This window comes from Talpa occidentalis, unplaced genomic scaffold, assembly GCF_014898055.3.
Source record: "Talpa occidentalis isolate TD23 unplaced genomic scaffold, MPIMG_talOcc4v2.1, whole genome shotgun sequence".
Lineage (NCBI taxonomy): Eukaryota > Metazoa > Chordata > Mammalia > Eulipotyphla > Talpidae > Talpa > Talpa occidentalis.
In genome coordinates, this window is record NW_026555331.1 from 55395356 (window position 1) to 55409417 (window position 14062).

The 14062-nt window shown below is 36.8% G+C and overlaps 1 protein-coding gene across 7 annotated transcripts in view; it reads right to left on the reverse strand.

Annotated features, from left to right (window-relative positions):
• The window catches only part of SGK3 (serum/glucocorticoid regulated kinase family member 3), a 110079-nt gene that overhangs the window by 10201 nt on the left and 85816 nt on the right, over positions 1–14062 (reverse strand). For all 7 annotated transcript variants that reach the window (XM_037505781.2, XM_054692215.1, XM_037505791.2 and 4 more), the window contains exons 9-15: positions 11696–11779; positions 11465–11596; positions 6733–6845; positions 6606–6642; positions 5942–6028; positions 2901–2996; positions 801–956 (exon numbers count right to left, since the gene is read on the reverse strand). In XM_037505781.2, coding sequence (XP_037361678.1) covers positions 801–956; positions 2901–2996; positions 5942–6028; positions 6606–6642; positions 6733–6845; positions 11465–11596; positions 11696–11779 — 705 coding nt within the window. The remainder of the gene's footprint in view (positions 1–800; positions 957–2900; positions 2997–5941; positions 6029–6605; positions 6643–6732; positions 6846–11464; positions 11597–11695; positions 11780–14062) is intronic.

Below are 14062 nucleotides of genomic sequence, written 5' to 3' on the forward strand. Positions count from 1 at the left end.
ATCCACAGCCTCTGAAGTGCCAGTTTGATCCCCACTGGCCTCGGAGCAACCCACATGGCGAGCAGACCTCTCCTATCTAGCCCACTGCTCCCCTCAGCAGTGTATTTCAGTCATTCTGCCTGTTCTGTTCCCTGTTCTGTCTCTGGTGAATCCTCTCACCCTTTCGTACGTCTGGCCTGTACCCCAGTTCTTGCATAAATAAATAAGTCTTTAAAAAAAAAAAATGTGAAAAAAGAAGGAAAAAAAAAACGATAGATGAATTGTTGACATTTGTGACAACATGGATGGAACTGGAGGGTATTATGCTAAGTGAACTATATCAGAAGGGGAGTGAGAAATAATAGATGATTTTCCTTGTATGTGGAATATAGAGAGACAAAACAAACAATCAGACAAAACCAAAGCAGTAGCAAACCCTAGAAATCTGACTATAGAATTGAGATTTCCAGAGAAGGGTAGAGAAAAGCAAAGTGGGAAGAGCCACAATGGACTATGGTGGAGAAGTACGGGTGCTTTAGCAGTGGGTACGGTATGCTGACATGAATCTTAGAAGGTATGATCCTATGCCTCTGAATCACACACAGTGTTGTAAACCATGCAGGCCCAATTAAAATAGAGAAACCACTACAGTTCTATGAAACACTGACACACTGATGAAAATTACTGGGAAAAGTAACTTCTTTTTCATGGTGCTGGTGTTTAAGGGCTGTACTCATTAAATACCAGAAAGAAAGGAGGCTTTATCTTCAAATAAGATAAATAAGATTAAATAAACTGGGTACTTGGGGGGATGTACATACAAAGTCTTCTTTGGCACCAAGTCGATTCTGCCTGTCTTTTTCTAGGAGTTCTTCCAGAATGGACCATGCTGTAAGGCTCACTCCGGGTCTCAAACTTAAGGGCTTGTGCAGAATATTGTCATACATTTCAGCAACATCTCGGCAATAAAAAGGAGGCTGGAAAAAAAAAGCAAAATGAAACTAGTATGAATTGAACTATGACAACATGGAATTGAAACGGTTGGATTTAGCTTTAATTAACAGGCAGCAGTCTAGGTCTGGACAGTTACAGAAATTCGCAGACTTCTTTGGATCTGTGTATATCCGCAGTATAGCCTCTGACATGAAGAGATTTTTAAATCCAGGTTCACTGTTAATAAAGTTTAACACACAGTCACTAAATGTTCAATTAATACCTTGTAGTAGACAGGTGGAAACTACACAAAACTTGTAATACTATCTGATTTATAGAAAACAACCACCAACCTCACAATATGTTTAATGACAGAATTATCAGAAACAGAAATTCAAGTGAGTCCAAACATTAAATAATTTTTTGAGACTTGGGAATAAACTAATTAAAACAGACATTTCTAGTACAGATGGAGACCTGAACATGGTGTCCCTTCCTAAATACTGGTAACAGTGACAGCACATGGTACCTTCTCTAGAATTAAAATTCTACTGTCACAGTTTAAAGAACTGAGGTACCACTTCAACATGAGGATTAGCATCATCTAGTTAAGTTTTAAACTAAAAATAATTTCTCAAGGGAGTTATAGGCTGGTTATTTTTTCTTTCATTTTATAGGAAAGTAAAACTTTATTTTTTGCTCTTTAACGTTAAATTTTAAATAAGGTCTCATCAGTGAAGTCTAAGTTTCAAATGTTCCTTTTGAATCAATCCACTTCATATACAATGATAATACTTTATACTTTCAAAGTCCCTAAGAAAACTGAAAGGATTTGGAAATATCAGGATAGCACTTGAAGGAAGTAAGATATAAAATGGCTATCAGCTGTTCTAAGTTACTAGGATAATAAGAAAACTAGGTCTTTTAACAAGCTGATCATAGTCAAGGCCAAACAAGAGAAAGAGGGTAAGCTGTCATAGGAATCCATCAGTCACAATTAGTGACATGAGACCAATATTCTATAATGTACCTCCTGTGCTCCTCAGTTTCCAGGGAGGACAAATTCCACAAAACAACCAAGCCCCAATTCAGGTCTCAGTTGAAGAAGGTAGTTAGCTTAGCCAGGTAAGCTACATGGGAGGTGAGCAGATGGCTCCCAAGATGCAGCTGGATACTCAAGGACCACAGAGGGAGTCTAGAAACTATTCCAAATATTTAAAAAAAATCATGAGGAAAAACATACATTATTCCTATAAGGATAAGTAAACTAACTAAAATCTCAATAATTGCTGCTTTTGGTTGGAATGTTATTAACTCAATATAGTAAAACAACTTTACTTATGTTAAATCAGCTCGGACTAGCCATATGTGTCTTTAATTAATAAAGGCAGGAAACCTATCACATTCTAAACATTATTTTTTCAATGAAATCTTCAAGACATGGTATTTATGATGAAGGGAACAGAGGATTCCCAGTAATGAAAAACTGGAGCAGCAGAGTATTAATTAAATCCTATAAAATAAAAGGCAAAAATTCAAAAGGCATTCTCTTGAGAAAAAAAAATGAAAATCTTTTTTCTTTCCATTTCTCAAAATTAGGCAGAATGATTACTGGGGTAAAGACAATTAAGTAGATAATTTTAATGTTAAAACTAAGTTTCTATTTCTAAGAAAATGCAAGTGGGATGAGAATACCTGAAGTAGTGATTAGCATGACAGAGATATAATTATATTTAATAAATGGTAACAAAATGAAAAGCTTTTCTTTTTGTGTGGATCCCTATTGTAGTTTTGGATTCATTTAACCCAGTTACTACTGCTCTCTTGGCATTATCTAATGTCCACAAGATTATTAAAAGGGTAGGGGAGGGAGTAGTAGAGGGTGGGGAAGAGAGAGTAAATGAAGAAAGGTGAGGAAGGAGGGAAGAGCGAAAACTCAGATAAATGATAATATATTGGAATAATAATGAAAATGTAGAAATACATACCAGTCCATAAAGCATTTCATATAGAACAGCACCAAGGCACCACCAATCCACAGTGTTGTCATAGGGCTGTTTTTTGATTACTTCAGGTGCAAGGTACTACAGAAAAGATTACATATTAGAGCAGCTCAAGATAAAATTTAGGAGTAATAAGAAACTTAATAAATTTTAAGTGTCACTATCACACTAAAAGCATGATGAGTGCAGCGCTGTGAAGCTGTCCGCAGCCTCTGCAGCACCGGTTTGATCCCCACTGGCCTTGGAGCAACCCATATGGCACAGCAAACCTCTCCTGTCTCGCCTGCTGCTCCCCTCAGCAGTGTATTTCATCAGTCTGCCTGTTCTGTTCCCCGCTCTGCCTTTGGTGAATCCTCTCACCCTCCTGCACATCTGGCCTGTAGCCCGGCTCTTGTATAAAGAAAATAAAATCTTTAAAAGAAAAAACAGCATGATCTAGACTTTTAATTGGTTAGGGATTCTCACCCCATACCCTGAGGCAGGGGAATTCTTCAGAATAAATTGAGGTATTTTTCAAAACACACACATTTAAACATTTCTCCCAGAACTGTGAAGCAATTAAGACAAATAGGATAGCAAATGTCAAATCTGTAGTACTAAGTAGGTAAAGCTGGTATTCGGGGGAAATCCTACACAAGATTAACTTATTTTAGAAATTCTCTGGTCATATTTGTAATTACAACTCTTTTTTTTTTAAAAGATTTATTTATTTATTTATTTATACAAAAATCGGGGTACAGGCCAGATGTGTGGGAGGGTGAGGGGATTCACCAGAGACAGAGTGGGGAACAGAACAGGCAGACTGACAAAATACACTGCTGAGGGGAAAACGGGCGAGACAGGAGAGGTCTGCCATGCCATGTGGGACCCTTGCCGCCAGCCGGGATCGAACTAGCGCTGCAGAGGCTGTGGACAGCTTCACAGTGCAGTGCTCAACCGCTTGCACCACCAGGGGAGGCCCTGTAATTGCAACTCTTGCAGAAAGAAGTGTTAATGTGGCAACTAATAATTCTTTTTCCTTTTCAGTAAAAGGAAAAAAAATGAATCACATTCTTGAGAATTACAACAGCAGTTCTCTAACATATTATTTAGAAAAGCTGTAGGCTATTAAATGGGTATTTTAAAAACTTCAAAATTTCACATATAAAAGTGGGTGAATTTGGACTTCCAGTTCCAAAATATATACTCGCTCTTCATACATGAACTATATGTTAGGAAACAATTTCTTTTTTTTTTTTAATAGAGGCATGCTTTATTTATTTATTTATTTGTTTGTTTGTTTTGTTTATACATGCACTGGGTACAGTCAGAAGCACGGGAGGGTGAGAGAATTCACCAGAGCCAGAGCGGGGAGCAGAGCAGGCAGAAGGACCGAAGTACACTGCTGAGGGGAGCAGCGGGCGGCAGGAGAGGTCTGCGCGCCATGTGGGACCCTCCTCTGGTGGCCGGGGAGCAGCCAGGGATCGAACCGGCGCCGCAGAGGCTGCGGGCAGCTTCGCAACCCAGCGCTCAACCGCTGCGCCACCAGGGAGACCCAGGAAACAATTTCTTTTTAAGCTTTTTTTTAAGTGATCCAAAAAAATGGTAAATTGAAAAAAGGGGTTTAATAATTTTATCCCTATAAGATTTAGAGTACCAAAAAACTGTGTGCTTCCTTTCTAAAAAACTACAGGACTTAGAGACTTTATTAATTATGAAATCAATACACTATCACAAACAAATGTTACTTCATACATAAACCAAACAATAGAATGGTTATAAGTATATTCAAGGGTTATGGTGAGATGAAACAAAGGAAGGCAAAAAATTCACTTCAAAGTAAATAACTTAAATTATACTTTTAATTAAGTTTCTGATGTTGATTAAAAGTATCATCTGATGACTGAATCAAGAAGATGTGGCATATATACACGATGGAATATTATTCAGCAATCAAAAAGATAAACTCATGCCATGCGCAGCAACCTGGATGGAACTAGAAGCAATTATGCTCAGTGAAATAAGAAGAAAGAAGAAAAATATCTCATGGTTTCACTTATAGCAGGAATATAGGGGAACCAAATAAGACATCAGTGTAAAAAAATAATAACAATACAAAACACAACAAAGCAAAAACGGACAATTATAAATCAGAGATATACTGCAGGGGAGGAGGAGGGGGAGGGATCAGAGGGAGGGAGGAAGGGAGGAGCACAGGGGACTGAGGTGATGGTGCATGGGTGCACTGGTAAAGGAAATTCTATGGGGACTACACCTGAGGGGGTGGGGGCAAGCAAATATTGTTTAAAAATGAACAATGATGTAAAAAATAAAAAAAAATAATTAAGAAGTATCATCTGAGCCATTTTTATGATATATTTTCTACATTATATTTGCATGATGAAATATCACCTAAGATCACTTAAGATCATTATAAATATCACTTAAGATCATTATAAACACACTGAAATCAAAACAGGGTAAATTAAACTTGTGTGTGTGAAGTGAGAATAATAGTGCTTTTACAGAAATTGTAAGGAGCAGGATTATCATTATTGTCTCAAATAGAAAGATATGCTTTTGCTAGTTTATAGGATTTAAAACAATCATTATTAGGATATTCATATACCATGCAATTCATACATGTCTATAGCTATTAGCATAGCCACAGAGTAATGCAAATATCACCACAATTAATTTTAGGACATTTTAATCTCTGGTTTGTGATTTAAAAAAAAAAAGGTATTAGAAATTTAACCAAATACTGAAAGAAATCAAAGGTAAGCTTTACCAGAAAAAAAAATAAGCATAATTTACCCAGGTTGGGTTATTCAAAAGCATCTGTGATATCTCAGAGTTAAAAACAACTATCAACAAACTCTAAATGTTCAAAAATGATGATTATCAGATATTTCCAACTGGCTAGAAATAAAAATGACAGTGTTTACATTTTTTATTTCAAATTTTGGATCTGTGATTTGTAATTTGTGATTCATATCTGCATTTTATATATGTTTATATGAATGACAATGACACATATTTCTTACCTCTGGTGTCCCACAAAATGTTGTTGTGGTATCAGAAATAGCAATTCCTTCTTTACAAAGCCCAAAATCTGTTAAGACAACATGTCCCTGACAATACAGGGTCAGTAAGATAAAACAAAGCATGGTCATACGTTCACAATTTTATAAAGCATTTTATTTTAAAATAATTATAGACCCACAGGAAATTGCAAAAATAGTACACAAAGTTACAAGTCCCCTCACCAAACTCCTCTCCCCCCATCTCACTCCATTGCTGGTATCCTGTATAGCTGTACAATATCATTATCAGGAATCTGACATTGGTACAATACTGTTAACTATTGCATAATCTTACCATATATTGTATAATCTTAGTCTTCATCATTTTTACATGCACGCATTTGTATTTGAGTGTGGTGTGTAGTTCTATGCAACAGAGATGTACAGATTGTGTAACTCAGAGCACAATCAAGATCGAGAACTCTCCATGGCCGCAAATAAACAAAGGAACTCCCTTGCACTACTTAGCTGGCAACTACCAATCTGTTCTCCACATATAAAGTTTTGTTATTTCATGAGTGTTTTATTAATGCAATCATGCGATGTGGAATCTTTGAAATTGACTTCTTACCACTAATTATGACAAAATTGAGAACTAATAGATTTTTAAAAAGATAATACTTACTACTGAATCCAAAAGAATATTTTCTGGTTTCAAGTCTCTATCATATTAAAAGAAAAGCAAAACAGAGTATTAGTTGAAGTAAAAATAATAAAAAGACATTTTTACAAGTAATATTTTAAAACTTTACCTATATACTATTTTGATGGAGTGCAAGTAACCCAATGCACTGGCAATTTCAGCAGCATAAAATCTAGCTCTGTGTTCAGGAAAGGACCGTTCTCTTTGTAGGTGAAAAAATAGCTGTATAATGGGGGGTGGGGGTGGGAGAGAAAGGAATTATTAAGATCACTCACACATAGAATGAAACAAATATAGTCTATAAATACAAAAATAGGATTTGTTTTCCTTACTTTAAAGGTGAGGTAAAAAATGTACCAAAGAACTGTGATTGACTCTTGTCTGTGTTCCCCACCTAGCAAATCATTCTCTTTTCAATCACATATCCTTTCTTTATCCTTGCTAACTTATTCAATTCCCATGAAGTCTTCTCCTCAATGTGGCAGTTCTTACTACTCTAGGCAACCATTCTGGAAAAGATTATCAATAAAGACCAATGATTTTGACGTTGCTATATAATTTATTTACTGGACTTTTTGGGCTGTTCTTTCATTTGAGAAAAACTAAATACTATTCAGAAATTAGGAACTAGAGATTGGCAGACCAAATATAGTCTATAGACATGATTTGTGCCAAATATGTTTTCATAAAAACTTAATCAGTTACACTTAAAAACTGGATTTTTTTTTGGGCAAAAATTGTTTTTTTTTCCCTTAGGTAAAAAAGCTTAAATATACCTGAAGCTTAAATGTCAATGTGGAAGCAACTGGCAGGAGCTGAGCAATAGCTAGACTCCTGTTCATTTCTTATACTTTCTAATTCTTAACTTTGCACAACAAATCCTCTAGTCATTAGGTTACTCACTGGGTGAAGTTTGCTCTAGGTTCTCATTCTAGGTCACATGGCTTTTTTTTTTTTTTTTTAAAGATTATTTATTTATTTATACAAGTACTGAGTACAGTCAGAAGCGCGGGAGGGTGAGAGAATTCACCAGAGCCAGAGAGAGGAGCAGAGCAGGCAGAAGTACGGAAGTACACTACTGAGGGGAGCAGCGGGCGGCAGGGGAGGTCTGCGCGCCATGTGGGACCCTCCGGGGAGCAGCCGGGGATTGAACCGGCACTGCAGAGGCTGCGGGCAGCTTCGCAACCCAGCGTTCAACTGCTGCGCTACAGGAGAGGCCCGGTCCCATGGCTTTTAAGAGGACCATCTCTCCTTGAGTTTCCTTCTACTTTGGAGAGTTCCAATTCCAGGCCTCTCTGGTCCCTTATACTTCAGGGAGTTACACGTTTTTCTGCCCTTTGTTTCTCCACTGCTATCCTTCCTCTGGATACCCTGCCCAGGTGACCCAATCTATTCCAGGGATTTTTAACCACTACTTCTATGTCGATGTCTCTTAAGTGAACATCTCCAGCCCACACCAATACTTGAAGCTTCTACTGCAAGACTTGCTCTTTTATCTGCTACTTTTTTTGAGTATTTCACAAGTCAACAAATTCAATTCATCTAAAACAGAGCTCCTTATTTTCTCCAACACACTTACTGCTGCTGCTGTATCTCTCCTTTATTTTTTTTAATATAGAGGCATGTTTTATTTATTTATTTATTTGTTTGTTTTGTTTATACATGCACTGGGTACAGTCAGAAGCGCGGGAGGGTGAGAGAATTCACCAGAGCCAGAGCGGGGAGCAGAGCAGGCAGAAGGACCAAAGTACACTGCTGAGGGGAGCAGTGGGCGGCAGGAGAGGTCTGCGCGCCATGTGGGACCCTCCTCAGGTGGCCGGGGAGCAGCCAGGGATCGAACCGGCGCCGCAGAGGCCGCGGGCAGCTTCGCAACCCAGCGCTCAACCGCTGCACCACGGGGGAGGCCCTGTATCTCTCCTTTAATAAGACTGACTTTCTGCCCACTCAGTTCCACGTTCTATAAGGCATGTGGCTTATAGGTACAGTGGAAAGTGTCAGGATTAAAAGCTGATTAGACTTTTCATTCAAATTCTGTTTCTTCTCTTTTTGTGTGCAATTTAATTTCTCCGATTTTAAAAACTGTCCAAAAATATTTTCCTTTACCTCTTCTGAAAAGTTATGGTGAAGCTCAGTTATAATACATCCTGTTGAGAGTAAATAAATCGGGGCTGACACAGGGGATTCATCTTTACTGCTCCTTTACCCTTAGGCCCTATAGTCAATCAATGAACAAATTGTTCTGTTGTTATCTTTTAATTATTTCTGGAATAGTCACTCCTTTTTGGTCCTACCACTGCTTTTCCTAAATGTAACATGTACTGTTGAAATATTCTATTTAATCTTCTAATCACATCTAATCACATTTCTAATTCTATTTAATCTCCTAATCACATCCAGTATTATTAATGGAAACTACCCAATATTGAAACCTTAACATTAACTGTTTATTGAATCAAAGGTACTAATGCTAAGGACTTTATATGCTTATATTATTTAACCCAGCCACACTAGTTGGAGATAGGAAATTTAATGAGGAATCTGAGGTTCAGAAAGGCTTATTTATATGCCCAGTATCGTAAACCTTATTATTTATACTCTACCTGGCTACAAAACAAATTTGTAGTATACCAAAATAAATCTCACAAGAGAGGTTGAAGTAGAAATATGGATAAGGGGGGAAGTCATAGTAATAATGAGAAACACACAATAGGAAACACACAATGCATAATGAAGTTACACCCCTCCTTTCTCTCCCTTTCTGTCTCTTCCCCCTCATTATTCCTCTTCTACCTATTGCTCCATTCATCTCCTCCTCCACCCACTCCAACATTTTATTTCATTCCCTTTTTTTCTATTATCTTGGCCAAGTGTATCTTTGGGAAGACAAGTCTACCTCTTTTCACCTTCCACTCAGTTTATGAGCGGTCACTGTGTAAAAAGGGCTCAGAAGCAAAGTCCTAAAACAGCATGAAGAAACCACAGATAAAGCAGGAAACTTGCAGTAGGATCTCATCTGCAGTTAGATGCCCCACATGACATTTTTTTTTAAAGATTTATTTATTTATGCATACAAGAAATGGGGTACAGGCCAGAGGTGTGAGAGGATTCACCAGAGGCACAGTGGGGAACAGAACAGGCAGATTCACCAAAGTACACTGTTGAGGGGAGCAGCAGGCAAGTCAGGAGAGGTCTACTGCGCCATGTGGGTTGCTCCCTGGCCCACAGGGGATCAAACTCGTGCTGCAGTAGCTGTGGATAGCTTCACAGGTTGCGTCTTAACCCCTTGCGCCACCAGGGAGGCCCTCACATGACATTTCAAAGATAAAAAGTGCTACTATGTCTAGGTTAAACCCACAGGGCCTGACACTAGAATGCTGACATGAAAAAATTACTAGACCTCTTGGAGTCTTAATTTCCTTATTTATAAAATGGGTGTTTATTTCAGAGAATTGTAATGATTAATTGAAATAATGCATGTTAAATAGTTATAAACTGCTAAGTGTTAATAAACTCTCATATGTTAGCATTCACACACACACAAAATAAAATGATGACTTTCAAGGTTGGTACAATGTGGGGTATTCTACATTCTGAAATCTAGGGGATTCATCCTATTGCTTCTGCAGTAAGGAGTTTGAAAGCATTTTTGTCACAGATACAGGGTATTGAATAATGATTCTTTTTATGCCCTTTCCCATCACCATCTTTTAGGTTTGCAGAATAGATTTTGTTTTCCCTTCTAGTTCCCTTATTCTACAGATAGGTCGACTATAGTGAGGTTAAAATGTTCTTTTTCTATCTTTGCTCTGGATTTGGGGATGTAAAGTTCTCTGTAAACATATGACAATATCTAACAACTGAAATAATTTTTGAAGACATTCACAGATCAGAGATTAAACAAATTAGAATGGTATGAGGACTGAGAAGCAGAGTTATGAATAAGGATGATCAGTAGTGTAGATCATGCAATCAGAATTCTTGAGTTCAATTTCTGGCTCCAATAGTTACTAACAACATGACCTGAACAAGTTACTGAGCTTCTCTCTGCCTCAGTTTGTTTTATGTAATAGGACTGTTGTAAATACAAAAAGTAAAAATGAAATATAAAGTACAAAAAGCCAAAAGGCTGGGCACATAAGGGTAATCATTCAATATATGTTAGTTATTACTGTAATTATTAGAATAGCAACATTTTCTAAAAAGTATTCCAAGATATGCCTCCTGATTTCAGATTATTATTAATAGATTTGGTTCAAACAAAAAAGGAAACCATGTGGTTAAAAAATGTATTTTAAAAGAAATCTTAGCTTTGTTTAGGGCAGAATTTCTCAAAGTCTTTAACATGCCGGAACATACCACAACTCACAGAGAAACACTGTTAATCACCAAGGGGATACAACATGAAACATTTTCCAAACTGACATCACCACATAACCCTTTATTAGAGGATTATCTCATCTGATTAATAGCTTGCACACTTTAGAAGATCACAGGCTAGTGTAGTATTTATATGCAACTATTGAAACAGTAATTATCTAAATTACAAATCACATTTCCTTCAAATGTTTCTGTGTATTATTTTTGCTATATAGTTCAATGACAAAGCTCCCCATGGAGTCTGTATGAACCTTCCCACCTACATCATAACCTGCCTGAGAACTTTGTGTGATTATACTTCTCCATATCTTGCATTGTGCTTTACCAGCCCTTGGTTCTTGCTACTCAACAATAGCTGTTGATGCTGGCTGTAATTCTAAAACTTACAAGGAAAGGAATCATTTTAACCTTATTTTACTTTTTAAAAACATTATCAGTATTAGAAAATTAATTATAAAACTCACCTCCCCTCCATTAACAAAATCCAGAACAAAATAAAGTTTTTCAGTTGTTTGGAAAGAATAATGTAATCCAACCAAAAATGGATGTTTCACATTTTTCAAGAGCACATTACGTTCAGCCATAATATGTTTTTGCTGTTTAAAAAAAAGGTAAAGGATCAACTTGTATTATATAGTAAACAACAACACTGTTAAGAAAGCAGAATTAGGAGAAATGAAGCGATTTTATTTTACCTCTTTTCTGTTGAGAACTATTTTTTTCTGTAACACTTTAACAGCATAAAATTTTCCATCCAGTTTCCGTTTTGCAAGAAGAACCTGTTATATAGATTGTGCATGCTGTTAGAAATTTCATTCTTTTGATAAGAATCATTGTCAGTAAATCAAAACTTAAGTTATGTGAAAATAAAGCCCAAAAGGGACTAGATGATATATATTTGTCTTGAAATGTTAAACTATTGAATTTATTTCGGTAACTCCACTTTTCCTTAGATATTTTTACAGAACAAAAAAGTATATTGATCATTTGAATAGCCAGGCAGCAGTTTTTTGTCACTTAATGTGATCATGTTCTGAGGTAATTACCCAATTTAAGTGCCAAAATCTACATGGCATAGAAACATTGTGTGCACATGTGTGTGTATAGGTGTGTTCATGCGTGTTCATGAATCCTGAAGAGTGTCCTTAGAAAATACTGAGGCTATATACTTCATGCTACAAAAAAAAGAAAAAGAAATGGTTTCTAGGTGATCAAAATGTATTCTGTTTTAACATTTAAGTTTCTATTCAAGTTTCAATTTCAGAGTTCAGAGATGGAAGCACCATGTATAGCTTAGCTGAATTTCTATTACAGACTGGGTGGCATTTTCAAGCATCTGAAGAAACTTAGAGGATCTTGCTCCAGAAAAAGGTATACACGCTCAAGGTTTTGCAAATAATTTTAAGGGATTCAAGATGCCCCACAAGTTGTAATAACTATAAAATGATATAAAGCTTCTTGAGATAACATGACACAGCAATAGTGACACTGCTGGGCCTTACTTTCCAGAACATGTGTGGCTTCCCTCGCAAGATCTATAACACCAGTTTTATGATGAGAAAAATATCAGACAAATTCCAACAGAGGGGTATCTTACAGTACACCTAACCAGCATTCCCCCAAACCATCAAGATCCTAAAAAGCAAGCAAAGTCTAAGAAACTGTCACAGTCACAAGTAGCTTAAGGAAACATGACAACTAAATGTGATGCGGTATTGTGGACAAGCAACCCTTCTTGAATACACTTGTGTTGTTTTGGTACAAGGAGACAGACTTCTGAAACAAAATGTAAAATTTAGATCTCTGGGGCAAGAGTAGTCTTTGCCATTAATTGTGTGAGACTAGTTACATAATCACTGGGGGGAAAATGAACTATCACCTTATCTATACCTCACATTATGTGCAGTTCCCAATTTATCATAGTTGAACTTAAAATTTTTTGACTTTATGATGGTGTGAAAGCAATACACATGCAATACATGAGACAGTCAATATTTTATTATAAAATAGGCTTTGTTAGCTAAGCTATACATGGTGATTCCATCTCTGTATGTTAATGCAAGCACTCTGAGCATGTTAAAGGCATGACAGGCTATATGATGTTTGTTAGGTTAGCTGCATTTTCAACTTAGGATAGCTGGAATTTATAATGGATTTACTGGTATGCATCCTCTCTTTCTAAGTTTAGGAAGATCTGTATATTCCTAGTGGACCCTATTCTAAGCATGAAATTTCCAAAAGATAACTTTTTTTTTTAAGTAATAAGCTATTTCTAATATTCCAACAAACTATAAGCATTTTGAGAACAAGATCCAATTCTAACTTCCTATTGCTTATATTAACACCATGCTCCCCAGGGAACAGATAGTCAATTTGTATTTGCTAGATTAATAAACACACATGGATTTAAGTATTTGGACAGTTTGGGGTCTCTAGGAAACTCAGAAAAAAACCAGAGACATCAAAAGCTACGGAAATAGCAAATTACAATTAAACACACATATTTTTACTGTTGTTTTGATGTATTATATGAAAGTGGACTTACATATATTTAATGATTCTGAAAATACTATCTATGAAGCTTGAAGCCTTCAGTGATTATTCCTTGGTACAGTCACAGGGTAAAGTTATGTGAATCACTTGACAACCAACATATGAGAAGCACAGTCATTACATTTCTTTCCTTCCCCAACAGCTGCTCATTTTTTGTCTTTTTAGCTCAGCTTAACAGCATCTCTTTAAATAAGCCACTCTTGATGAATGCATTTAAAGATTGTGCCCCCCATTGCCTATTATCCTCTGTCATTCACCCTATGTTCTTTTCATTCACAGCCCCATTACTACTTGTAATTATTTATCTGACTGAATATTTTATTTTTATTTTTTTTAAAGATTTATTTTATTTATACAAGAGCTGGGGCACAGGCCAGATGCGCGGGAGGGTGAGAGGATTCACCAGAGACAGAGCGGGGAGCTCTGTCAGACTGACGAAACACACTGCTGAGGGGAGCAGAGGGCATGACAGGAGAGGTCTGCTCACCATGTGGGTTGCTCCGAGGCCA